Below are 25,693 nucleotides of genomic sequence, written 5' to 3' on the forward strand. Positions count from 1 at the left end.
TTTCTTTTTTCGTTTTTCAAAATCAACAATGATAGAGCATATAAAGATTCAGTATATATATTGCACAATGGGAGAGAAAGGGGAGAGATATTTTATTTAATGCCTTCTGCTTTATGAGATGTGATTCAATTGATTGAACTCTTTTATAAAACTATAAATTCAGTAATTAATTTGAAAAAAGACTTATAAAAAATGAACAAAGATATACATATAAACAGATTTAACAAGTCTTTTTTTTTTTTTTTTTTGACATGTCCACACAAAGAAAGGGAGAGGGGGGATTTGAACTTGTGACCACCGCTTCATAAGGCGTGATCCACAGCCGATTGAACTACATCTTGAAGACTAGATTTAACAAGTATTTATTGTGTGTGATCATGTATAAACATTTTCTCATATACATTGTAAGAGGAAACCAAACCGGCCAGTTTCCTGTTTGCCCCGAAGAACTTAAGGTTGCTTTGATCAAATAGCAGATCATTTCTCAACTAAATCTAGCTTGCTCTTTATTGTTACAAAGTTTCGTCGTGTTGGAGCCATCAGCATGCGTAGAAGGGAAGGAGCTGATGTTGTTAATATGTGATCAAATGCTTCGCATATTAATGTTAATAATTCTATGGCATCCGAGAAGAAAACATAGAACCATTATATTTCATAATTAATTGTTTATTTTATTTTTTGGAATAACATGAGACCTATAATTGGTCTATAATTTTATTAGCTATGTTTGGCAAGAGCCAGGCCCGGCACTGTAGCTGGAACGGCACTGTTCCAGCTACAGTGCCAATTGACACGTGGCAGCAGAAATTAATTTTTTTATCTTTTTTTTTTAAAAATCAAAATATTTAAAAAAAAAAAGAAAAAAGGAGGAGAACGCTGGGGTGTTCCGGCCAAAATGGGGTGGCCGGACCACCCCATTTTTGGCCAAGGGGGTGGCTGGAGCCACCCCCTGGCCGATCTGGGGGTGGTCGAACCACCCCCGTGGCCAAGGGGGGTATGGGGTGGTCAAAACCACCCCCAGCCCCTTGGGAGTGGTCCGGCCACCCCCAAATGCACTCGTTCTTTTTTTTTTTTTTTTTGGCCAAAGGGGTGGTCGGACCACCCCCTTGGCCACGGGGGTGGTTCGACCACCCCCAGATCGGCCAGGGGGTGGCTCCAGCCACCCCCTTGGCCAAAAATGGGGTGGTCCGGCCACCCCATTTTGGCCGGAACCACCCCAGCGTTCTCCTCATTTTTTAATTAATATTTTGATTTTTAATTATTTTATTTTTAAAAAAAAAAAAATTAAAAAAATCAATTTCTGCTGCCACGTGTCAGTTGACACTGTAGCTAAAACAGTGCCGTTCCAACTAGAGTGCCGGACCTGTCTCTTGCTAAACATAGCTATTATATCTTGTGTAAGTGTCCCCACATGACATGACCCTTTACCTATCGAGTCACTCCACATTAAAAGGTGTCGAATGGAATGACGTAAGCACGTACGTACGCAAAGACTGAAAAGCCAAATTCATATATTCGTGACAAGTACCAAATAATATCAATTTAGGTATATACGTTCTTCTCAAACTCAAAAGCTATTTCTCACCTCAGATCGTCTTGCTCCTGCGTTAGTCCCATTAAAGGAGCTTTCCACCAACGGTAAACGATCAACTTCCGGGAATGGATCCCGCCAAAACGTATCCATCCACTATCTGCCATGTGGTGGCGATGCCCTATCCCGGTCGCGGCCACATCAACGCCATGATGAACCTCTGCAAGCTCCTAGCTTTGAAAAGGCCCCAAAACATTCTCGTCACTTTCGTAGTCACGGAAGAGTGGCTTGGCTTCATCGGCTCAGACCGTAAGCCGGCTAACTTCCGCTTCGCCACCGTACCCAACGTCATACCTTCCGAGCTGGGTCGCGCCAAAGACTTTCCCGGCTTCGTGGAAGCCGTATACACGAAGATGGAAGCACCGTTTGAGGAGCTCCTTGACCGGCTTGAGCCGCCAGTGACAGCCATCGTGGCTGACACTTATTTGATTTCGGCTACCAGAGTAGGGAACCGGAGGAATATTCCGGTGGCATCGCTGTGGCCCATGTCGGCGACGGTATTCTCTGTGTTGCACCATTTTGAGCTCCTCGTGCAGCACGGCCATTCCCCGATTGAAGTGTCAGGTGCGTCTATTTCCCTGATCTCAATCAATTTTATTTATTTATTATTATTATTTTTTAATCCTGCGTGGCTTGGCCTTATTGAAGACAAAAGATGACTTACTGGTTGCATATAAGTTTAATAATTGTGCAAAAATTTCACTAACAATAGTTATTAAAGAGTAGGATGAAAGAGAACTAAAATTTAATATATAAAATGATTTTAGGATGGCTAAATCTATGACAATATATAAGTTGCATTTTATAAATGTTTTTTTTTTTTTTTTTTTTTGTTGTACGTTGTTTTATTCGATCCACTCAATTGTCTTCATTTGGCAGAAATCAACAGTTGTTTAAATTCTTTTTTAACCTTTTTTTTTTTGTTTACTATTATTATTTATATTTTTTTATACTCTTTAAAAGACATTTTCGAAAAATTAAATTATATTGAAAAACATGTGCATGAGTCGCATGACCCAAGTTATAGGCTAGTTTAAATAATGTTTTAACAATAACAAATAAATCCAGTGGATTCAAAACAACCTTCGTAATAAAATGATCTGTATAATTCAACCTTTTTTTTTTTAACAGTCTTTATGAAATTATAAAAAGAAAAGTTGTTTGGCTAGGGTTGAACCAATCACCCCCAAAGGCTCAACCATTCCTAATGTCTTTTGTGGTAATTTGTCCCTCCCCTCTCTCCATAGTCTTTCTTTTGGAGTGATTTGGCCAAATTCTTACTTACATTGTTTTGTTTGCTTGTCTACCATTTAATTAAGAACACAAAGATGAGCTTGTGGATTACATTCCGGGAGTATCTGCTACACGCATTATAGATCTTCCCCCGGTTATTACTCCAAAACTCTTGCACCGATGCCTGGAAGGTGTATCATTGGTGTCCAAAGCGCAATATCTTCTTTTCACTTCTGTATCTGCGCTTGAATATGAAGCCATTGACACTTTAAAAGCAAAATTTCCTTTTCCAGTGTACCCTATTGGCCCAACCATACCTTACTTTGAACTTCAAAAGAATTCTTCTTTAACAGATGGCCACATTCATGGTGTCAATTATCTCCGGTGGCTAGATTGTCAACCTATAGACTCTGTCTTATACGTCTCATTAGGAAGTTTTCTTTCGATATCAAGTGCCCAGATGGATGAAATTGTAGGTGGGCTGCAGGATAGCAGTGTGAGGTACCTATGGGTGTCACGCGGGGAAATTGGTCGGTTTGAAGATACTTGTGGTGGTGATATGGGCTTAGTGGTGCCTTGGTGTGACCAATTGAAGGTGTTGTGCCATCCCTCAGTAGGAGGGTTTTTGACACATTGTGGTTGGAATTCTACACTGGAGGCTACTTTTGCTGGTGTTCCTATGCTTACTTTCCCTATATTTTGGGATCAAATCCCAAATAGTAAACAAATTGTAGAGGATTGGAAGGTTGGATGGAGGGTTAAGAAAGATGTGGGATTTGAAAATTTAGTGACAAGGGGAGAAATTTCAGAGCTTGTGAAAAGGTTAATGGATCAAAAAAGCAATGAGGGGAATGAAATGAGGAAAAGAGCAAAACAACTTCGAGAGGCCTGCCAAGGTGCAATTACTGAGGGAGGGTCATCTGAAGCAAATCTGGATGCTTTTATTAGGGATGTTTCAAAAGGCCACGTCGGTCATTAAGCAAATTGTGATGTGTTATTTTTCATTGATGAATTAATTTGTAGCCTATGACTGATAATTCCAATATGTTCGTGTGAGTTTCGGACATATCACTTCTTTTATGTTTTTACCTTAAAAGTTTCTCAAGGTTCTACTGTACAGTAGTTTCTTCAAACCTTGAAATGCGTGGAGAAGATCTGGGAAGAGGATGCTAATTTCAAATTAATGTCATAATTTTTTATGAAATAATGAAGAGTATATAGTTGATAAGTTAGCCACGGTAATTATTTCATTAATGATGGATTGTTCCGCTAGTTTGTAAAATATTTTGTAGTAAAAATTGTATTATGCACCCTCAACGCCACAATTTCATCATATGTATTAAGATACATCATAACCATAGCTAAAATGTCGGCACACATGACAATAGGTTGTACTGATATCTATTCTTTTAGTAAAGACACCGTCAATGTTAATATGTATTAATATATATTAAGTTAAATACTAGGTGAATATTAAACATATTAGCGACGACAATCATCATCGCTAATATTCATCTAGTAGTTGTCGTAGCTAATTGAGAGGAAATCAATGAAGATCAAAGGAGCTTTCCAAAAGCAAATTTGCACAAACTAACACTTCAAATTTTGCCTTTTAAATCTAGAATTAGTGAGCCATAAGATAAATGCATGTCCCGGTATTGCAAGAGGAAACCAAACCGGCGAGTTTCCTGTTTGCCCCAAAGAACTTAAGGTTGCTTTGATGAAATAGCAGCTCATTTCTCAACTAAATCTAGCTTGCTCTGTATTGTTACAAAGTTTCGATCGTCGTGTTGGGGCCATCAACATGCGTAGAAGGAAGGAGCTGATGTTGTTAATATGTGATCAAATGCTTTGCATATTAATGTTATTAATTCTATGGCATCCGAGAAGAAAACATAGAACCGTTATATTTCATAATTAATCGTTTATTTTATTTTTTGGAATAATATGACACCTATAATTAGTCTATAATTTTATTATATCTTATGTGTCCCCACATGACGTGTTAAGATTTTTTTATTGGAAGTGTAACATTTTTTTGGCTTGGTTTTATAAATATATTTTTCCAATAAAAATAAGCAGTGCCAGGTTCGTGCATGTATTGAATTGTAAAAGATGTCAAATGGAATGACGTAAGCACGTACGTACGCAAAGACAGAAAAGCCAAATTCATATATTCGGGACATGTACCAGACAATATCAATTTACGAATATACGTTCTTCTCAAACTCAAAAGCTATTTCTCACCTCAGTTCGTCTTGCTCCTGCGTTAGTCCCATTAAAGGAGCTTTCCATCAACGGTAAACGATCAACTTCCGGAATGGATCCCGCCAAAACGTATCCATCCACTATCTGCCACGTGGTGGCGATTCCCTATCCTGGTCGCGGCCACATCAACGCCATGATGAACGCCTGCAAGCTCCTAGCTTTGAAAAGTCCCCAACACATTCTCCTCACCTTCGCAGTCACCGAAGAGTGGCTCGGCTTCATCGGCTCAGACCCTAAGCCGGATAACATACGCTTCGCCACCGTACCCAACGTCATACCTTCCGAGCATGGTCGTGCCAAAGACTTTCCCGGCTTCGTGGGTAAGCACGAAGATGGAAGCCCCCTTTGAGGAGCTCCTAGACCGGCTTGAGCCGCCGGTGACAGCCATCGTGGCTGACACTTTTGTGGTTTGGGCTGTCGGAGTTGGGAACCGGAGGAATATTCCGGTGGCATCGCTATGGCCCATGTCGGCGACGGTGTTCTCTGTGATTTACCATTTTGAGCTCTTCGTGCAGCACGGCCATTTCCCGATTGAATTGTCAGGTGCGTCTAAAAATCTTTTCTCAATCAACCCTTTTTTTTTTTTTTTTTTTTTTTTTTTGATATTTGAGTTAGGTGCCGTAAAAAAGGTTTAAAATTAAATTTAGAACATCGAAAAATTATATCTTAGAGATATCGCCAATAAAACTACAGAAATTTCTTCGGCAGCAACGAGGCCAAATATCTTTTTCTATTGTCTTGGCTTGGCCTTAACGAAGAAAAGGATAGTCACGTGGATGTATTATTGTATGTATGGTCCAGCGGCCGATCCTAGGTTAATGAAGGATAAAAAATAAAGGTTTTAGGCCAGCCAAAAAAAAAAAGATAATTTTATTATTGCTTTTTTATCAGGAAAAAATTGGTCAAATTGGTTCTATGATCGACCTCATAAAAAATAAATATAGTCATTTCAAAATGAGTTTATAAATCTATGTACGTACACAATTGGCAGAATGCTTATAGAATTATAATTTTACTTTCAAATAAAAAATTTTATATATATAGCAAACACTTGTTTTACAATGACCGAATTAAACCATAGGTCAATTGGGTGGCCAGCCACCACTTTTGACCGGTTTTCAAAGTGTTCAACTACTCTTAAGGTTTTTGTGATAGTTTGGCTACTCCTAAATTCTAGCTTTAGGGTGTTTAATTAGCCACCCCTCATGCATAATTCTTACTTACATTGCTTTTTGTATTCTTCTCTGCAATGTGTTTAATTTAAGACATTGGAGATGAGCTTGTGGACTACATTCCTGGAGTGTCTACCATGCGTATTATGGATCTTCCCACCATTATGTATGGACACGGTCGAAAAGTCATGAACCGATGCTTGGAAGGTGTTTCACTGGTGTCTAAAGCGCAATATCTTTTATTCACTTCTGCCCACGAGCTTGAAACTAAAGTCATTGACACTTTAAAAGTAGAACTTCCTCTTTCGATATATACTATTGGTCCTGCCATACCTTACTTCGAACTTCAAAAGAATGCTTCTATAACAAATGGTCACAATGACGTGAACTATCTCGAGTGGCTAAATTGTCAATCTACAGGCTCTGTCTTGTACGTCTCATTTGGAAGCTTCCTTTCAGTTTCAAGTGCCCAAATTGATGAAATTGTAGGTGGGCTACGGGATAGTGGCGTCAAGTATTTGTGGGTGTTGCGTGGGGAAACTGCTCAGCATGGAGATGCTGGTGGTAGTGATATGAGCCTAGTGTTGCCTTGGTGTGACCAATTGAAGGTGTTGTGCCATCCATCAGTAGGAGGGTTTTGGACACATTGTGGATGGAATTCTACGTTAGAGGCTGCTTTTGCTGGTGTTCCTATTCTTACTTTTCCTATATTGGGGGATCAAATCCCAAACAGTAAACAGGTTGTGGAGGACTGGAAGGTTGGATGGAGGGTTAAGAAAGATGTGGGATCTAAAAATTTAGTGACAAGGGGAGAAATCTCTAAACTTGTGAAAATGTTTATGGATCAAAAAAGCAATGAGGGTAATGAAATGAAGAAAAAAGCAAAACAACTTCAAGAGGTATGTCGAGGCGCAATTGCTAAAGGTGGATCATCCGAAACAAATCTTGATGCTTTTATTAAAAATATTTCAAAAGGTCACGGTCTGTAACCATATTGTGATGTGTTATGTCTGATTTAGCTAGTTGGTGAGGCAATACCTTATCATTGATGATTTAATTTGTATCGAATGACGATGATTTCAATAAGTTCATGTGAATTTCAATTTTCAGGCACTTTAATCTTTGATGTCGTTGGAAAATTATTTTTATTGGATTTAAAATTTTTTTTTTTTTAAAAACAGTAGAAATTTAAAAGTAAAAGCCTGAGAAAACAAAAAGACAAAACTCATTTCTAGATAGCGCAAGAAAGGAAGTACGAAGGATTAATTTATGTTCCCAGCTTTGCAGCTTGGCAGACTTATTCCTCCTTCTCATTGGCTGCTGCAATTTTGATTTTCGAGCTGCCCTATTTGAAGGATCCCAATCTAAGTCAAACAGCCAAGCGACTCAGTCAATTCCTCTCTCGGCGATTCATCAAACACAAAAGACTCAGTTTCCTGTAGTACATGGATCCCATCGGCGTCGAACCAACCACCGTCCACCACGTGGTGGCGATCCCTTTCCCACTTCAAGGCCACACCAACGCCATGATGAGCCTCTGCAAGTTACTAGCCGCACAGAAAGACAACCTTCTCGTCACCTTCGTCGTCACCGAAGAGTGGCTCGGCAGGATTTCCTCCGAGCCCAAGCCGGCTACCATCCGCTTCGCCTCAATCCCCAACATCGGCGAGCGCGCAAAAGCAGTAGACCTTGGGGGCTTCATCGAAGCGGTCATGAACAAAATGGAAACTCCCTTTGAGCAGCTCCTGGATCGGCTCGAGCCGCCGGTAGCTCGAATCTTGGCTGATTTTGAGCTTCAGTGGCCTATCGGTGTCGGGTCTCGAAGGAAAATTCCGGTGGCATCCCTTTGGACCATGTCAGCGTCTTTTTTCTCGGTGCTTCATCATTCTTTTGCTTTCCGACAAAATGGGCATTTGTCGCTTCCCTTTCCAGGTTAGCATGCGCCTTTATTCATTTTCGTTACAATTATTTGTACTAGAACTTTCATTTAAATGGGTTTACAGCTTTATTTATTTATTTCTTGTAAGTATGGGTTTACAGCTTTAGATTATATATCATTGAACTTCTTTGGTGGAACAGCTGACTTTTTTTTTTTTTAAACGGGAATTTTTGTAAGTTAATTGATAATAAGATGCAGAGCATGAAGCTCTTGCGTTATAGAGCATAAAAGTTTTCAAAAATCATAGCTCAAAATTATAAGATTACAACGTCATAGATACAATACAAATTTTACAACTTTTTTGTTAACTTATATACAACTGGGGTTAACGCACACATCTACTTTTGGAAAGACTAAATCTAAAACATAGGTAACTATTATTAATAGATCTTGATCAATACCGGTTGAGTAATCACAATTTTATATCCATGAGATTTGATAGTGGTTTTTTATTTTTTCCTGAGCTTTGATAATTTATATCCAAGAGATTTGATAGTTGCAACTTGCAAGTACTAGATTGCAGCTTTCCGTGATCGCATCATTTCGTGGTCGGCCATTCTTACTATCATGATATTATTCGAGATCTTTTTGATAATTCTAATCTTAATTACTAGTATTTTTAATTGAATAGTTTAGATTTTGCTACTTCAGTGTATAAGTTAACAAATTAAGAAATATATAATATCTTAGAGATCATATTACTATGCCTACTGCACAATTTTTGCACAAGTCGGTGCCATTTGTATTTAACATCAAGTGGGGGGATCTTGAAAAGTATGGATTGTTTCTAATAAATAAAAAGTATGTGAAAATGGAATGACCATGAGGGATATCCATGATTTTTTTGTTTTGGTAAAATAAATCCATGAACCAATTGGAAAACAAACTATTTCCTGATCGAGCCAACGTATTTCAAATGCAAAACACTGATATAATGCAATTGGGTGAGCTATATATATATATAGGTGATGGAGAAGAGCAAATGGACACCATACCAGGAATTACTTCAACACAACTAGAAGATCTAAGAACAGTAATTCGTGAGACCGACCCACAGGCCTTGGAAACGACCTTCCAAGGCATTTCAAAGGCATCCAATGCACAGTATCTTCTACTTAGTTCTGTCTATGAACTTGAACCCCAAGCCTTCGACACTTTGAAAGCAATTTTCCCTTTCCCTGTTTACTCTATTGGCCCTGCTACCCGTTACTTGGAGATTGAAGATTCTTCCTCTAAAATTTGCCCTGATCATGATGACCATCTAAAATGGTTGGACTCCCAGCCTAAAGATTCTGTCCTGTACTTCTCTCTGGGCAGTGTCATGCAAGTGTCAGACGCCCAAATGGATGAATTTGCTGCAGCGCTGCGTAGCAGCGGCGTTCGATTCTTCTGGGTGGCGCGTGGAGACGCTTCTCGGCTGAAAGAGAGTTGTGGTGATATGGGTTTGGTCGTGCCATGGTGCGACCAACTGAGGGTGCTGTGTCATCCTTCTATCGGCGGTTTTTGGTCCCATTGCGGGTGGAATTCCACCCAAGAAGCTGTTTATGCTGGCGTTCCGATGCTTGCTTTTCCTCTGTTTTTGGATCAAGTTCCTAATAGCAGGCAGATTGTAGAGGACTGGAAGACTGGGTGGAGTGTGAAGCGAGCAGAGGCAGGAAGTGAGATTTTGGTGGCAAAAGAAGCCATAGCTGAGCTTGTTCAAAGGTTCATGGATCTTGAAAGCTGTGAAGGAAATGAGATTAGGAAAAGAGCAAGAGAGCTGAAAAATCTCTGCCGCCAAGCAATTGCTAAGAGTGGATCATCTTATGCTAACCTTGATGCATTTATTTGTAACTTCTTGGATGGCCACGGCCATTGTGGAGTTTCTTTGTTTGAACAAAAATCACTCTGAATTAATTCTATGCTTTTTACCGTTTCACTTTAAAATTTGTCTTCCACAGCTGTTACAAAACCCGTCGCCGGTGTAGCCGTCTAGGTTTGGCAACCTTTCAAAAATCAGAGAACACATTTTTCAAAATAAATAAATAAAAATATATATCTTTTAAAAAAAATTAAATATTTTTTTTTAGTAATTGTCAAAATTGTTTTTCTATTCCCTCTTTGGCAGCAACGAGGCCAAATATCTTTTTCTATTGTCTTGGCTTGGCCATAACGAAGAAAAGGATAGTCACGTGGATGTATTATTCTCTGTATGTTCCAGCAGCCGATCCTAGGTTAATGAAGGATAAAAAATAAAGAAGGTTTTAGGCCAGCTAAAAAAAAAAAAAAAAAATTATTATTGCTTTTTTTTCGGGAATTTTTTTTTCAAATTGGTTCTATGATCGACCTCATAAAAAATAAATATAGTCATTTGAAAATGAGTTTATAAATATATGTACATAAACAATTGGCAGAATCTTTATAGAATTATAATTTTACTTTCAAATAAATAAAAAATTAAAAAAAAAAAATTGTATTACAATAACCGAGTTGAACCATAGGTCAATTGGGTGGCCTGCCTCCACTTTTGACCGGTTTTCGAAGTGTTCAATTACTCTTAGGGCATTCGTGATACTTTGGCTACTCCTTACATTGCTTTTTTATTCTTCTCTGCCATGTGTTTAATTAAGACCGAGGAGATGAACTTGTGGACTACATTCCAGGTGTGTCTACTATGTTTACTGTAGATCTTCCCACCGTTATGTATGAAAACGGTTGAAAAGTCTTGAACCGATGCCGAAGTGTTTCACTGGTGTCTAAAGCACAATATTTTCTATTCACTTGAAACTGAAGTCATTGACACTTTAAAAGCAAAACTTCCTTTTTTGGTATACCCTCTTAGTCCTGCCATGCCTTACTTCGAACTTCAAAAGCATTTCTCTATAACAAATGGTCACAATGAAGTAAAATATTTTGTAGTGAAAATTGTATCATGCACCCTCAACACCACTATTTCATCATATGCATGTATCAAGATACATCATAACCATAGCTAAAATGTTGGCACACATGACAATAGGTTGCACTGAGATCTATTCTTTTAGTAAAGACACCGTCAATGTTAATATGTATTAATATATAATTATATATTAAGTTAAATACTTGGCGAATATTAAACATATTAGAGACGACAATCATCGTCGCAAATATTCATCTAATAGTTGTCGTTGCTAATTGAGAGGAAAACAATGACGATCAAAGGAGCTTTCCAAAAGCAAATTTGCACAAACTAACACTTCAAATTTTGCCTTTTAAATCTAGAATTAGTGAGCCATAAGATAAATGCATGTCCCGGTATTGCAAGAGGAAACCAAACCGGCCAGTTTCCTGTTTGCCCCAAAGAACTTAAGGTTCCTTTGATCAAATAGCAGCTCATTTCTCAACTAAATCTAGCTTGCTCTGTATTGTTACAAAGTTTCGTCGTGTTGGGGCCATCAACGTGCGTAGAAGGAAGGAGCTGATGTTGTTAATATTTGATCAAATGCTTTGCATGATGTTATCAATTCTATGGCATCCGAGAAGAAAACATAGAACCATTATATTTCATAATTAATTGTTTATTTTATTTTTTGGAATAATATGAGACTTATAATTGGTATATAATTTTATTATATCTTATGTGTCCCCACATGACGCGTGTTAAGATTTTTTTATTGTAAGTGTAACATTTTTTTGGCTTGGTTTTATAAAAATATTTTTCCAATAAAAATAAGCAGTGCCAGGTTCGTGCATGTATTGAACTGTTTCTTGACCAGCCCTTTGTTTTTGACCCTTTCCTTATTGAGTCACTCCACAGGTAAAAGGTGTCAAATGGAATGACGTAAGCACTTACGTACGCAATGACAGAAAAGTCAAATTCATATATTCGGGACATGTACCAAACAATATCAATTTACGTATATACGTTCTTCTCAAACTCAAAAGCTATTTCTCACCTCAGGTCGTCTTGCTCCTGCGTTAGTCCCATTAAAGGAGCTTTCCACCAACGGTAAACGATCAACTTCCGGGAATGGACCCCGCCAAAACGTATCCATCCACTATCTGCCACGTGCTGGCGATGCCCTATCCCGGTCGCGGCCACATCAACGCCATGATGAACTTCTGCAAGCTCCTAGCTTTGAAAAGGCCCCAACACATTCTCGTCACCTTCGTAGTCACCGAAGAGTGGCTCGGCTTCATCGGCTCAGACCCTATGCCGGATAACATACGCTTCGCCACCGTACCCAACGTCATACCTTCCGAGCATGGTCGTGCCAAAGACTTTCCCGGCTTCATGGAAGCCGTAAGCACGAAGATGGAAGCGCCCTTTGAGGAGCTCCTAGACCGGCTTGAGCCGCTGGTGACAGCCATCGTGGCTGACACTTTTGTGGTTTGGGCTGTCGGAGTTGGGAACCGGAGGAATATTCCGGTGGCATCGCTATGGCCCATGTCTGCGACGGGGTTCTCTGTGATTCACCATTTTGAGCTCTTCGTGCAGCACGGCCATTTCCCGATTGAACTGTCAGGTGCGTCTAAAAACCTTTTCTCAATCAACTCTTTTTTTTTTTTTTTTTGATATTTGAGTTAGGTGCCGTAAAAAAAGTTTAAAATTAAATTTAGAACATCGAAAAATTAAATCTTAGGGATATCGCCAATAAAATTACAGAAATTTCCTCGGCAGCAACGAGACCAAATATCTTTTTCTATTGTCTTGGCTTGGCCTTAACGAAGAAAAAGAAAGTCACGTGGATGTATTATTCTATGTATGGTCCAGCAGCCGATCCTAGGTTAATGAAGGATAAAAAATAGAGAAGGTTTTAGGCCAGCAAAAAAAAAAAAATGATAATTTTATTATTGCTTTTTTATCAGGAAAAAATTTGCCAAAATGGTTCTACGATCGACCTCATAAAAAATAAATATATTCATTTCAAAATGAGTTTATGAATCTATGTACGTACGTACAATTGGCAGAATCTTTATAAAATTATAATTTTACTTTCAAATAAAAAATTATATATATAACACTTGTTTTACAATGACCGAATTAAACCATAGGTCAATTGAGTGGCCAGCCACCACTTTTGACCGGTTTTCAAAGTGTTCAACTACTCTTAAGGTCTTTGTGATAGTTTGGCTACTCCTAAATTCTAGCTTTAGGGTGTTGAATTAGCCATCCCTCATGCATAATTCTTACTTACATTGCTTTTTGTATTCTTCTCTGCAATGTGTTTAATTTAAGACATTGGAGATGAGCTTGTAGACTACATTCCTGGAGTGTCTACCATGCGTATTATAGATCTTCCCACCATTATGTATGGAAACTATCGAAAAGTCTTGAACCGAAACTTGGAAGGTGTTTCAGCGGTGTCTAAAGCGCAATATCTTCTATTCACTTCCGCCCAAGAGCTTGAAACTGAAGTCATTGATACTTTAAAAGTAGAACTTCCTCTTCCGATATACACTATTGGTCCTGCCATACCTTACTTCGAACTTCATGCCATACCTTACTTCGAACTTCAAAAGAATTCCTCTATAACAAATGGTCACAATGACGTGAACTATCTCGAGTGGCTAGATTGTCAATCTACAGGCTCTGTCTTGTACGTCTCGTTTGGAAGCTTCCTTTCGGTTTCAAGTACCCAAATGGATGAAATTGCAGGTGGGCTACGGGATAGTGGCGTCAAGTATTTGTGGGTGTCGCGTGAGGAAACTGCTCAGCATGGAGATGCTAGTGGTAGTGATATGAGCCTAGTGTTGCCTTGGTGTGACCAATTGAAGGTGTTGTGCCATCCATCAGTAGGAGGGTTTTGGACACATTGTGGATGGAATTCTACGTTGGAGGCTGCTTATGCTGGTGTTCCTATGCTTACTTTTCCTATATTGGGGGATCAAATCCCAAACAGTAAACAGGTTGTGGAGGACTGGAAGGTTGGATGGAGGGTTAAGAAAGATGTGGGATCTGAAAATTTAGTGACAAGGGGAGAAATCTCTGAACTTGTCAAAATGTTTATGGATCAAAAAAGCAATGAGGTCAATGAAATGAAGAAAAGAGCAAAACAACTTCAAGAGGTATGCCGAGGCGCAATCGCTGAAGGTGGATCATCCGAAACAAATCTTGATGCTTTTATTAAAAATATTTCAAAAGGCCACGGCCAGTAACCATATTGTGATGTGTTATGTCTGATTAGCTAGTTGGTGAGGCAATAGCTTATCATTGATGATTTAATTTGTAACGAATGACCGATAATTTCAATAAGTTCATGTGAATTTCAATTTTCAGGCACTTTAATCTTTGATGTCGATGGTAAATTATTTTTATTGGATTTTTAATTTTTTTTTTTGGTAGAAATTTAAAAGTAAAAGCCTGAGAAAACAAAAAGATAAAACTCATTTCTAGATAACGAAAGAAAGGAAGTACGAAGTATTAATTTATTTTCCCAGCTTTGCAGCTTGGCAGACTTATTCGAACGATAAGAAGTCAAACTGATGAGTATCCCTAAATTAAGCTTAAAAAATAGAGAAAATTAAGCTGCCCGAACTTCACCTGCTCCGCAGCCTCCTTCTCATTGGTCGCTGGAATTTTGATTTTCGAGCCGCCCTATTTGAAGGATCCCAATCCAAGTCAAACAGCCAAGCGACTCAGTCAATTCCTCTCTCGGCGATTCATCAAACACAAAAGCCTCAGTTTCCTGTAGTACATGGATCCCATCGGCGTCGAACCAACCACCGTCCACCACGTGGTGGCGATCCCTTTCCCACTTCAAGGCCACACCAACGCCATGATGAGCCTCTGCAAGTTACTAGCCGCACGGAAAGACAACCTTCTCGTCACCTTCGTCGTCACGGAAGAGTGGCTCGGCTGCATTGCCTCCGAGCCCAAGCCGGCTACCATCCGCTTCGCCTCAATCCCCAACATCGTCGAGCGCGCAAAAGCAGTAGACTTTGGGGGCTTCAACGAAGCGGTCATGACCAAAATGGAAACTCCCTTTGAGCAGCTCCTGGATCGGCTCGAGCCGCCGGTAGCTCGAATCTTGGCTGATTTTGAGCTTCAGTGGCCTATCGGCGTCGGGTGTCGAAGGAAAGTTCCGGTGGCATCCCTTTGGACCATGTCAGCGTCTTTTTTCTCGGTGCTTCATCATTCTTTTGCTTTCCGACAAAATGGGCATTTGTGGCTTCCCTTTTCAGGTTAGCATGCGCCTTTATTCATTTTCGTTACAATTATTTGTACTAGAACTTTCATTTAAATGGGTTTACAGCTTTAGCTTATATATCATTGAACTTCTTTGGTGGAACAGCTGACTTTTTTCTTTTTTCTTTTTTTTGAAACGGGAATTTTTGTAATTTAATTGATAATAAGAATACATAGCAGCTATTGCATCATAAAGCATAAAAGCTCTAAAAAATCATAGCTCAAAATTAAGAGGTTACAACATCATAAATACAATACAAATCTTACAGCTTTTCCGCTAATCTATATACAACTGCAGTTAATGCACAGATTTATTCTTGGATAAACAGACTAGATCTAAAACATAGGTAACTATTATTAATAGATCTTGATCAGTACTGATTGAGTAATCATAATTTTATATCCAAGAGATTTGATAGTGGTTGTTTTTTTTTTTTTTTACTGAGCTTTGATAGTTTATATCCAAGAGATTTGATAGTTGCAAGTACTAGATTGCACCTTTCTGTGATCGCATCATTTCGTGATCGGCCATTCTTACTATAGATCATGATATTATTCCAGATCGTTTTGATAATTCTAATCTTAATTACTAGTATTTTTAATTGAATAGTTTAGATTTTGCTATTTCAGTGTATAAGTTAACAAATTAAGAAATATATAATATCTTAGAGATGATATTACTATGCCTACTGCACAATTTTTGCACAAGTCGGTGCCATTTGTATTTAACATCAAGTGGGGGGATCTTGAAAAGTATGGATTATTTCTAATAAATAAAAAGTATGTGAAAATGGAATGACCATGAGGGATATCCATGATTTTTTTGTTTTGGTAAAATAAATCCATGAACCAATAGGAAAACAAACTATTTCCTGATCGAGCCAACATATTTCAAATGCAAAACACTGATATAATGCAATTGGGTGAGCTATATATATAGGTGATGGAGAAGAGCAAATGGACACCATACCAGGAATTACTTCAACACAACTAGAAGATCTAAGAACAGTAATTCGTGAGAACGACCCACAGGGCTTGGAAACGACCTTCCAAGGCATTTCAAAGGCATCCAATGCACAGTATCTTCTACTTAGTTCTGTCTATGAACTTGAACCCCAAGCCTTCGACACTTTGAAAGCAATTTTCCCTTTCCCTGTCTACTCTATTGGCCCTGCTACCCGTTACTTGGAGATTGAAGATTCTTCCTCTAAAATTTGCCCTGATCATGATGACCATCTAAAATGGTTGGACTCCCAGCCTGAAGATTCTGTCCTGTACATCTCTCTGGGCAGTTTCTTTCTTCTGTCAGACGCCCAAATGGATGAATTTGCTGCAGCGCTGCGTAGCAGCGGCGTTCGATTCTTCTGGGTGGCGCGTGGAGACGCTTCTCGGCTGAAAGAGAGTTGTGGTGATATGGGTTTGGTCGTGCCATGGTGCGACCAACTGAGGGTGCTGTGTCATCCTTCTGTCGGCGGTTTTTGGTCCCATTGCGGGTGGAATTCCACCCAAGAAGCTGTTTATGCAGGCGTTCCGATGCTTGCTTTTCCTCTGTTTTTGGATCAAGTTCCTAATAGCAGGCAGATTATAGAGGACTGGAAGACTGGGTGGAGTGTGAAGAGAACAGAGGCAGGAAGTGAGATTTTGGTGCCAAAAGAAGCCATAGCTGAGCTCGTTGAAAGGTTCATGGATCTTGAAAGCTGTGGAGGAAATGAGATTAGGAAAAGAGCAAGAGAGCTGAAAAATCTCTGCCGCCAAGCAATTGCTAAAAGTGGATCATCTTATGCTAACCTTGATGCATTTATTTGTAACTTCTTGGATGGCCACGGCCATTGTGGAGTTTCTTTGTTTGAACAAAAATTACTCTGAATTAATTCTATGCTTTTTACCGTTTCACTTTAAAATTTGTCTTCCACAGCTGTTACAAATCCCGTCGCCAAGTGTAGGCATGTAAACGAGTCGAGCTTGAGCGAGCTTCCTTTGTTCAGGCTTGGCTCGTTTAAATTTTACTCGAGCTCGAGCCGAGCTCAAGGGCGAGCCAAAAAAATCGAGCTCAAGCTCATAATAAGTCGAGCCGAGCTAGCTCTTATATTTAATTTTTTTTTTTAAAAAAAAAAAAAAAAAAAAATTTAAACTTCAAGTACTTTTAAACAGCTTAAGAAGCCAACTTGCATATGAGTATTTCCTTAGCCTGGGTAGTCAAGTTTGGTGCCTGAGTTAATACAGCAAAGCACTTGAAAAAGAGAAGATATGCATCCTTTTATAGATAAGCAAACTTGGGAATTGGTGTTTTCTTAGCAATGTTTGGTAAGTTAACAAGTTGTATTCAAACTGCATTGAGACAATACCCCCTACAAAAAAAAAAAAAAAAATCAATGTCTCTCTCTCAATCTCCCTCACCAGTTATAGCGTATCTTCCACCTAAACTCTCATTTCTCACTCTCTCACTCTCACTCACCAAACAGGTAGTGATAGTACTGTTTGGGTCTATTTGAAATTTGATTCTTCAATAGTTTAATGATTTCACAATTTCCCTCAATAGTTTCTGTTTGATTCTTCTTCCTTTCGTTTGGGTCTACTCTAATTGAATTGAGGTCTTTTTAATGATTGCTCTCTCTCTCTCTGATCACAAAGGGTCTATAATTTTTCATTTTCTTACGCTTAAATATAAATGCAATTTTAAGATTTTAATAATTATGAGATTTATAATTAATTATGTGTTACTTAGTTTATATATATATACACACACGAGCTTATACAAGCTTACTCACGAGCCTAACTGAATCGAGCCGAGCTTGCTTCAATTAATATTCGAGTTAGGATTTGTGTTCATGAAGTGCTTCATTTAATATTCGAGTCGAGCACGAGCCGAGTCTGAGCTTGCTCGCGAGACGCTTCGCTCACTTAACTGCCCTAGCCAAGTTTAGCCGTGTAGGTTTAACAACCTTTCAAAAATCAGAGAACACATTTTTCAAAATAAATAAAAGGGTTAAATACTCCAAACCCTCCTAGGGTTTTTCAACTTTATTTTTTTTCTCCTGAGGTTTCATTTTTATCACAGGAGGTCCCTGTGGTTTTGATAAGTGACCAAATTAGTCCATCCGTTAGTTGACCGTTAGGACTGACACGTGGACCAATCAGACGTCGACACGTGGCACATATATTAATTTTTTTTAAAATTAAAAAAAAAAAAAAAACGGAAAACGTTGGGTGTGGCCGAGCCACCCCCTTGGCCATTTGGGGGTGGCTCGGCCACCCCCATCTGGATGAATTTGCTGCAGCGCTGCGTAGCAGCGGCGTTCGATTCTTCTGGGTGGCGCGTGGAGACGCATCTCGGCTGAAAGAGAGTTGTGGTGATATGGGTTTGGTCGTGCCATGGTGCGACCAACTGAGGGTGCTGTGTCATCCTTCTATCGGCGGTTTTTGGTCCCATTGCGGGTGGAATTCCACCCAAGAAGCTGTTTATGCAGGCGTTCCGATGCTTGCTTTTCCTCTGTTTTTGGATCAAGTTCCTAATAGCAGGCAGATTGTAGAGGACTGGAAGACTGGGTGGAGTGTGAAGAGAGCAGAGGCAGGAAGTGAGATTTTGGTGGCAAAAGAAGCCATAGCTGAGCTTGTTCAAAGGTTCATGGATCTTGAAAGCTGTGAAGGAAATGAGATTAGGAAAAGAGCAAGAGAGCTGAAAAATCTCTGCCGCCAAGCAATTGCTAAGAGTGGATCATCTTATGCTAACCTTGATGCATTTATTTGTAACTTCTTGGATGGCCACGGCCATTGTGGAGTTTCTTTGTTTGAACAAAAATTACTCTGAATTAATTCTATGCTTTTTACCGTTTCACTTTAAAATTTGTCTTCCACAGCTGTTACAAAACCCGTCGCCAAGTGTAGCCGTGTAGGTTTGGCACCCTTTCAAAAATCAGAGAACACATTTTTCAAAAATAAATAAAAATATATATCTTTTAAAAAAAATTAAATATTTTTTTTTAGTAATTGTCAAAATTGTTTCTCCATTCCCTCTTTGGAGGCCAAGTATCTTTTTCTGTCGTTATGGCTTTGGATGTATTATTCTCTGTATGGTCCAGCAGCCGATCCTAGGTTAATGAAGGATAAAAAATGGAGAAGGTTTTAGGCCAGCAAAATAAAATAAATAAATAAAAAATTATTATTGCTTTTTTTTTTCAGGAATTTTTTTTTTCAAATTGGTTCTATGATCGAACTCATAAAAAATAAATATAGTCATTTCAAAATGAGTTTATAAATATATGTACGTACACAATTGGCAGAATCTTTATAGAATTATAATTTTACTTTCAAATAAAAAAAATAAAAAAATTGTATTACAATAACCGAATTGAACCATAGGTCAATTGGGTGGCCTGCCACCACTTTTGACCGGTTTTCGAAGTGTTCAATTACTCTTAGGGTATTCGTGATACTTTGGCTACTCCTTACATTACTTTTTTATTCTTCTCTGCCATGTGTTTAATTAAGACCGAGGAGATGAACTTGTGGACTACATTCCAGGAGTGTCTACTATGTTTACTGTAGATCTTCCCACCGTTATGTATGAAAACGGTTGAAAAGTCTTGAACTGATGCCGAGGTGTTTCACTGGAGTCTAAAGCACAATATTTTCTATTCACTTCCACTCACGAGCTTGAAACGTAACTGAAGTCATTGACACTTTAAAAGCAGAACTTCCTCTTTTGGTATACCCTCTTAGTCCTACCATACCGTACTTCGAACTTCAAAAGCATTTCTCTATAACAAATGGTCACAATGACGTAAACTATCTCGGCTGGCTAGGTTGTCAACCCACTACCTCTGTCTTGTACATCTCGTTATGAAGCTTCCTTTCGGTTTTAAGCACCCAAATGGATGAAATTGCAGGTGGGCTACAGTGATGTTAGGTATTAATCTGTGGGTGTCCCATGGGGAAATCGATCTTCTTGGAAATGCTAGTGGTAGTGATATGAGATTAGTGTTGCCTTGGTGTGACCAATTGAAGGTGTTAGTTCTTGTGTTGGCTTAATTCAGTTCTAAAATGCAAAGGTTACTGTTCATAGTCTCAAATACTGATATAGAATGCTCAGAATCAAATCTCCACTGTTCATAATGTAGATTCATATGTCATGAACGTTTCTGCAAAATTTCAGTTCAATCGGACTACAACGTTTATCGATCGGAGCTGTTGATCAAGACTGGACAGAATTTTCAGAATGCTGTTTCACCTATTGCATGCCGAGTCCAAACAGGCCTTCGCCGGGTCTGGACCGCATTTCTAGAAACTTCATTTGTGTTCCGCAAGGCCGTGTCCGGACAGCCCATTAATCTGTCCGGACACCCCATACCTATTATGCCCAAAAATGTGTTTTTAGTGGGCCCAGGTCTAGGGTTTGATGTACTGATATATATACATCATTATAGAAGAGAGAGGCACGGATTTTCACCCCCAGAAAGTTCGTCGGAGACTGTGCTAAGAGAGATTATATGTGGTGAGCGTTAAATTGAATTTCTTAGAGTTTTAGTTATTCCCTTTGACAAATCTATGGTTGAGAAGTCTATCGGAGTTCCGGTAAAAGGAAATCATATAGAAGAATTGTGCCAGATGTTCTGGAAAGGGCTACTGCGGTAGAAGTCGAGTGGGTCGCTTGTCGTGTACAAGGAAGAGTCAAAGGTTTTGTAATTCTTCTTGTATTCCTTGTTCTTTTTATAGTGGATTGATTTCTTGGGTTTGACTGCCCCGAAGAGGTTTTACATTTAGAGAGTTCTCTAAATGGTTTCCTCTTCGTAACCAAATATCTGTGTTTTTAAATGTTCATTACATATCTGTATTTGGTTGAATATTAACTGTTAGGATAGATCTTATTCCGCATAATCTTTATGAAACACCTAGACATTTGAATAGGTGTCATTTGGGGTCGTTTTTAGAATTTTCAATTGGTATCAGAGCTGGTTCACTCTGTTAAAGGATTAAATTTCTGAGTGTGATACTATATACTTTCTAGATGTCCCAAACTCTTGATTGTTTTGAAACTACTATGTTTTCTGATAAACAGTATTATTCTGATTATGATTCTGATAATGAAATTGATCTTTAGGAGACTTATAATTTGTTGTTTGTGAAATTCTCTGAGCTACAAGTTATTAATTCCAAGAATCTAAAGAAACTCAGAGAGGCTGAACATGGTAAAGATGAGCTAATTGGTGAATTGAGTGATTCTCTTAATTTGTGTAAAATATTGAAATCTGAAAATCATGATCTTGCTAATAAAGTTGAGTCATTAGAGAATGAATTAAAGAAGTCCAAAACTCTATTGGAAAAATTCTCTAATGATTATCTTGACAAAATTTTGCATACCCAAAAATCTACTTGTGATAAACCTGGGATTGATTTTGACAAGATTATTGCTCATTCCTCTAACCTTGCTTCTTCTTCCAAGAAAGTTTTTGTTGAAACAGAAAACTTGAAAGAGCCATTTGAATAGGTGTCATTTGGAATCGTTTTTAGAATTTTCAGAAGATATTGTGCCATCCATCAATAAGAGGGTTTTGGACACATTGTGGATGGAATTCTACACTGGGGGTTGCTTTTGCTGGTGTTCCTATGCTTACTTTCCCTCTATTGGAGGATCAAATCCCAAACAGTAAACTGGTTGTGGAGGACTGGAAGGTTGGTTGGAGGGTTAAGAGAGATTTGGGATTTGAAAATTTAGTGACAAGGGAGGAAATCTCTGAGCTTGTGAAAAGGTTTATGGATCAAAAAAGCAATGAGGGTAACAAAAAAAAAAAAAAAAAGGCGAAACAACTTCAAGAGGCTTGTTGAGGCGCAATTGTTAAAGGTGGATCATCAAAAATAAATCTTGATGCTTCTTTTATTAGGGATATTTCAAAAGGCCACAGCAATTAACCATATTGTGATGTGTTATGTTTGACTAGCTAGTTGGTGAGGAAATAGCTTATCATTGATGATATAATTTGTAACGAATGATCGATAATTTCAATAAGTTCATGTGAATTTCGGGCACTTTAAACTCTGATGTCGATGAAAAATCTTTTTGATTGGGTTTTTGCTAAAATACTTTATTACCGTAGAAATTTAAAAGTAGAAGCTTGAGAAAACAAAAGGATAAAACTTAGAGCTGCACAAGCGATTGCGGTTAATGGTTATAAACTGCCTAAGCGGTTAGCAGTTATTTTATAACTGGTGGTAGCAATTATTCAAACCAATAACGGTTGGTTTTATAAACGTTTTTTTTATATGGGTTTTAGGGCTTTTTAAGTGTTTTGAGCCATCACTTAGCCTATTTTTTGAGCTTATTTTAAACGTTTTTGACTAAAGTATTCCGAAAAAAGATAAAAAGAAAATGCTGTTTTTTGGGCCACACAACTTTTTGAATCAGTCTTGGCCCAAAACATCACATACAACATTACATTTCACATACATATAGTCATAAAGGGCCAAAATGACGTCGTTTTTTATGTTATATATATATAAGGGTAAGCAGCTATTAACCGCTTTCTCCAACCTCTAAAACAGCTAACCGCAACCGTCCTAGACGGTTAGCAATTTTTTATAACCGCTTAACAAAATGATTAACGACGGTTAACGATTATAAGTAGTTGGCGGAGCAGTTATAACCACCCAGATTGAACACCCCTAGTAAAACTATATATCTCTAGATAACGCAAAAAGGAAGCACCAAGCCAAACAGCCAAGCGACCCAGTTGATTCCTCTCCCGGAGATTCATCAAACACATAAGACTCAGGTTCCTGTTGTGCATGGATCCCATCGGCGTCGAACCACCCACCGTCCACCACATGCTGGCGATCCCTTTCCCATGTCAAGGCCACACCAACGCTATGATGAGCCTCTGCAAGTTACTATACTCACGGAAAAACAACCTTCTCATCACCTTCGTCGTCACGAGCGAAGAGTGGCGCCGCTGCATTGTCTCCGTGCCCACGCCGGCTAACTTCCGCTTGGAGTTAATTACCCCCAACATCGTCGAGCGCCCAAAACGACTAGAGTATGGGGACTTCAACGAAGCGGTCATGACCAATATGGAAGCTCCCTTTGAGCAGCTCCTGGATCGGCTCGATCCGCCGGTAGCTAGAATCTTGGCTGATTTTGAGCTACAGTGGCCTATCGGCGTCGGTTCTCGAAGGAAAATTCCAGTGGCATCCCTTTGGACCATGTCAGCGTCTTTTTTTTTGGAGCTTCATCGTGCTCTTGCTCTCATTGAAAATGGGCATTTGTCGCTTCACTTTTCAGGTTAGCATGCGCCTTTATTCATTTTCGTTACAATTATAATTAGTATTAGAACTTTCATTTAAATGGGTTACAGCTTTATCTTATATTCATTGAACTTCTTTGGGTGGAACAGTTGACTTTTATATGTGAGAAATGAACAATGTTTTTTTCTTTTTTTGGTAACGAGAAATGAGCAATTATCACTAGATCTTGATCTGTACGACTGTACTTTTTCAATCCTTCCTGATCTCTTGACAATTGACCAAAAAAAACAAAAAAAATTGTCCCCATCTTTTGGTCAGAAGTACTCCATCGAGTAAGCACAATTATCTATATTCAAGAGATTTGATAGTTGCAACTTTCCGTGATCGCATCATTTCGAAGGTTCGATTTGAGTGGTCAGCCATTCTTACTATTAAGAGAGGCAAATGGAATGTTTAAAAGTATGGATTGTTTCTTATAAATAAAAAGTAATGTGAAAATGGAATGACCATGAGGGATATCCATGATTCTTTTGTTTTGGTAAAATAAATCCATGAACCAATAGGAAAACAAACTATTTCCTGATCGAGCCAACATATTTCAAATGCAAAACACTGATATAATGCAATTGGGTGAGCTATATATATAGGTGATGGAGAAGGGCAAATGGACAACATACCAGGAATTACTTCAACACAACTAGAAGATCTACGAAAAGTAATTCTTGAGACCGACACACAGGGCTTGGAAACGATCCTCCAAGGCATTTCAAAGGCATACAATACACAATATCTTCTAGTTAATTCTGTCTATGAACTTGAACCCCGAGCCTTCGACACTTTGAAAGCAATCTTCGCTTTCCCTGTCTACTCTATTGGCCCTGCTACCCGTTACTTGGAGATTGAAGATTCTTCCTCTAAAATTCGCCCTGGTGATTACCATCTAAAATGGTTGGACTCCCAGCCTAAAGATTCTGTCCTGTACTTCTCTCTGGGCAGTTTCATTGTTGTGTCAGACGCGCAAATGGACGCATTTGCTGCAGCGCTGCGTAGCAGCGGCGTTCGATTCTTCTGGGTGGCGCGTGGAGACGCTTCTAGGCTGAAAGAGAGTTGTGGTGATATGGGTTTGGTCGTGCAATGGTGCGACCAACTGAGGGTGCTGTGTCATCCTTCTGTCGGCGGTTTTTTGTCCCATTGCGGGTGGAATTCCACCCAAGAAGCTGTTTATGCAGGCGTTCCGATGCTTACTTTTCCTCAGTTTTTGGATCAAATTCCTAATAGCAGGCAGATTGTAGAGGACTGGAAGACTGGGTGGAGTGTGAATAGAGCAGAGGCAAGACGTGATCAGATTTTGGTGCCAAAAGAAGCCATAGCTGAGCTCGTTGAAAGGTTCATGGACCTTGAAAGCCGTGAAGGGAATGAGATTAGGGAAAGAGCAAGGGAGCTGAAAAATCTCTGCCGCCAAGCAATTGCTAAGAGTGGATCATCTTATGCTAACCTTGATGCATTTATTTGTACCTTCTTTGATGGCCACGACCATTGAAGAGTTTCTTGGTTTGAACAAAAATTACTCTGAATTAATTCTATGCTTTTTACCGTTTCACTTTAAAATTTGGACACAAATTTAGGAAAATTTCTTCCACTAAGAAGTGTCATTCTAACATTTTCTGGTTTTTAAACAAATTAATATTTGAGTTCTTATATTAGTAAAATGACAGTAAATAATTATTAAAATATTATAAAAAAATTTAAAAAATACATTTATCACTAATTAGAATAACTTAAAAGGAATTTTTTTCAAACTGTCTTTAAAATTTGTCTTCCACAACAAGGTCTTTAAATAACACCTGGAGGGGAAATGTGTTTCAGAAGCAACAGCTGTTCCAAAACCGATCGCCAAGTGTGGGTTTGGCAAACTTCCAAAAATCAGAGAACAGACGTCTAGAAAAGTCTAATTTATAGGTAGAAAACACATTTTTCAAAATAAATCAAACTATTTTTTTTTCTTTAAAAAAATAATTAAATATTATACATTTATTTAGGTACGGAAATTGCCTATATATGTACAATATTTTCAGGTCTAGTGGCTCTCCGTTGCATGTAAACTATGT

At 38.7% G+C, this 25,693-nt stretch overlaps 5 protein-coding genes and 3 pseudogenes across 8 annotated transcripts; all 8 read left to right on the forward strand.

The window, feature by feature from the left end:
• Positions 1–1,572: 1,572 nt before the first annotated feature.
• LOC132164306 (UDP-glycosyltransferase 87A1) lies at positions 1,573–3,978 on the forward strand. Of its 2 annotated transcripts, none has more exons than XM_059574793.2 (2): positions 1,573–2,155; positions 2,911–3,978. In XM_059574793.2, exons 1-2 carry the CDS (start codon positions 1,660–1,662, stop codon positions 3,801–3,803), a joined length of 1,389 nt encoding a protein of 462 aa, XP_059430776.2. In that variant the 5' UTR covers positions 1,573–1,659; the 3' UTR covers positions 3,804–3,978. The 2 variants fall into 2 exon arrangements, with proteins under 2 accessions (XP_059430776.2, XP_059430777.2); XM_059574794.2 differs by having other exon boundaries at positions 2,920–3,978.
• A 1,071-nt stretch (positions 3,979–5,049) lies between these two features.
• On the forward strand, positions 5,050–7,383 carry LOC132164470 (UDP-glycosyltransferase 87A1-like; annotated as a pseudogene). Its single transcript, XR_015912981.1, has 2 exons — positions 5,050–5,635; positions 6,358–7,383. The product of XR_015912981.1 is annotated as a UDP-glycosyltransferase 87A1-like (transcript).
• Positions 7,384–7,519: 136 nt separating this feature from the next.
• On the forward strand, positions 7,520–10,118 carry LOC132163978 (UDP-glycosyltransferase 87A1). The gene is made up of 2 exons (XM_059574371.2): positions 7,520–8,196; positions 9,169–10,118. Exons 1-2 carry the CDS (start codon positions 7,710–7,712, stop codon positions 10,092–10,094), a joined length of 1,413 nt encoding a protein of 470 aa, XP_059430354.1. The 5' UTR covers positions 7,520–7,709; the 3' UTR covers positions 10,095–10,118.
• Positions 10,119–12,092: 1,974 nt separating this feature from the next.
• Positions 12,093–14,434, forward strand: LOC132163211 (UDP-glycosyltransferase 87A1). The gene is made up of 2 exons (XM_059573416.2): positions 12,093–12,687; positions 13,401–14,434. The coding sequence occupies exons 1-2, from the start codon at positions 12,192–12,194 to the stop codon at positions 14,318–14,320; spliced, it is 1,416 nt and encodes a 471-aa protein (XP_059429399.2). The 5' UTR covers positions 12,093–12,191; the 3' UTR covers positions 14,321–14,434.
• A 176-nt stretch (positions 14,435–14,610) lies between these two features.
• LOC132163210 (UDP-glycosyltransferase 87A1-like) lies at positions 14,611–17,245 on the forward strand. Its single transcript, XM_059573415.2, has 2 exons — positions 14,611–15,346; positions 16,291–17,245. The coding sequence occupies exons 1-2, from the start codon at positions 14,860–14,862 to the stop codon at positions 17,214–17,216; spliced, it is 1,413 nt and encodes a 470-aa protein (XP_059429398.2). The 5' UTR covers positions 14,611–14,859; the 3' UTR covers positions 17,217–17,245.
• A 1,361-nt stretch (positions 17,246–18,606) lies between these two features.
• Positions 18,607–19,185, forward strand: LOC132164613 (UDP-glycosyltransferase 87A2 pseudogene; annotated as a pseudogene).
• Positions 19,186–19,420: 235 nt separating this feature from the next.
• LOC132163662 (UDP-glycosyltransferase 87A2 pseudogene) lies at positions 19,421–22,256 on the forward strand (annotated as a pseudogene).
• Positions 22,257–23,126: 870 nt separating this feature from the next.
• On the forward strand, positions 23,127–25,125 carry LOC132164788 (UDP-glycosyltransferase 87A1-like). Of its 2 annotated transcripts, none has more exons than XM_059575344.2 (2): positions 23,127–23,622; positions 24,221–25,125. In XM_059575344.2, the coding sequence occupies exons 1-2, from the start codon at positions 23,130–23,132 to the stop codon at positions 25,123–25,125; spliced, it is 1,398 nt and encodes a 465-aa protein (XP_059431327.2). In that variant the 5' UTR covers positions 23,127–23,129. The 2 variants fall into 2 exon arrangements, with proteins under 2 accessions (XP_059431327.2, XP_088375417.1); XM_088519291.1 differs by having other exon boundaries at positions 23,130–23,622; positions 24,233–25,125.
• The last annotated feature ends 568 nt before the right edge of the window (positions 25,126–25,693 follow it).

The sequence above is a fragment of the Corylus avellana genome, chromosome 8, assembly GCF_965113065.1.
Source record: "Corylus avellana chromosome 8, dhCorAvel1.hap1.2, whole genome shotgun sequence".
NCBI lineage: Eukaryota > Viridiplantae > Streptophyta > Magnoliopsida > Fagales > Betulaceae > Corylus > Corylus avellana.

Coding starts and splice junctions, on each gene's coding strand:
- LOC132163210 (XM_059573415.2), top strand. CDS start 14,860: ATGGATCCCATCGGCGTCGAACCAACCACCGTCCACCACGTGGTGGCG. Junction 15,347..16,290: donor TTTGTGGCTTCCCTTTTCAG/GTTAGCATGCGC, acceptor CTATATATATAG/GTGATGGAGAAGAGCAAATG.
- LOC132164788 (XM_059575344.2), top strand. CDS start 23,130: ATGGATCCCATCGGCGTCGAACCACCCACCGTCCACCACATGCTGGCG. Junction 23,623..24,220: donor TTTGTCGCTTCACTTTTCAG/GTTAGCATGCGC, acceptor CAATTGGGTGAG/CTATATATATAGGTGATGGA.
- LOC132163211 (XM_059573416.2), top strand. CDS start 12,192: ATGGACCCCGCCAAAACGTATCCATCCACTATCTGCCACGTGCTGGCG. Junction 12,688..13,400: donor TTTCCCGATTGAACTGTCAG/GTGCGTCTAAAA, acceptor GTTTAATTTAAG/ACATTGGAGATGAGCTTGTA.
- LOC132163978 (XM_059574371.2), top strand. CDS start 7,710: ATGGATCCCATCGGCGTCGAACCAACCACCGTCCACCACGTGGTGGCG. Junction 8,197..9,168: donor TTTGTCGCTTCCCTTTCCAG/GTTAGCATGCGC, acceptor ATATATATATAG/GTGATGGAGAAGAGCAAATG.
- LOC132164306 (XM_059574793.2), top strand. CDS start 1,660: ATGGATCCCGCCAAAACGTATCCATCCACTATCTGCCATGTGGTGGCG. Junction 2,156..2,910: donor TTCCCCGATTGAAGTGTCAG/GTGCGTCTATTT, acceptor CATTTAATTAAG/AACACAAAGATGAGCTTGTG.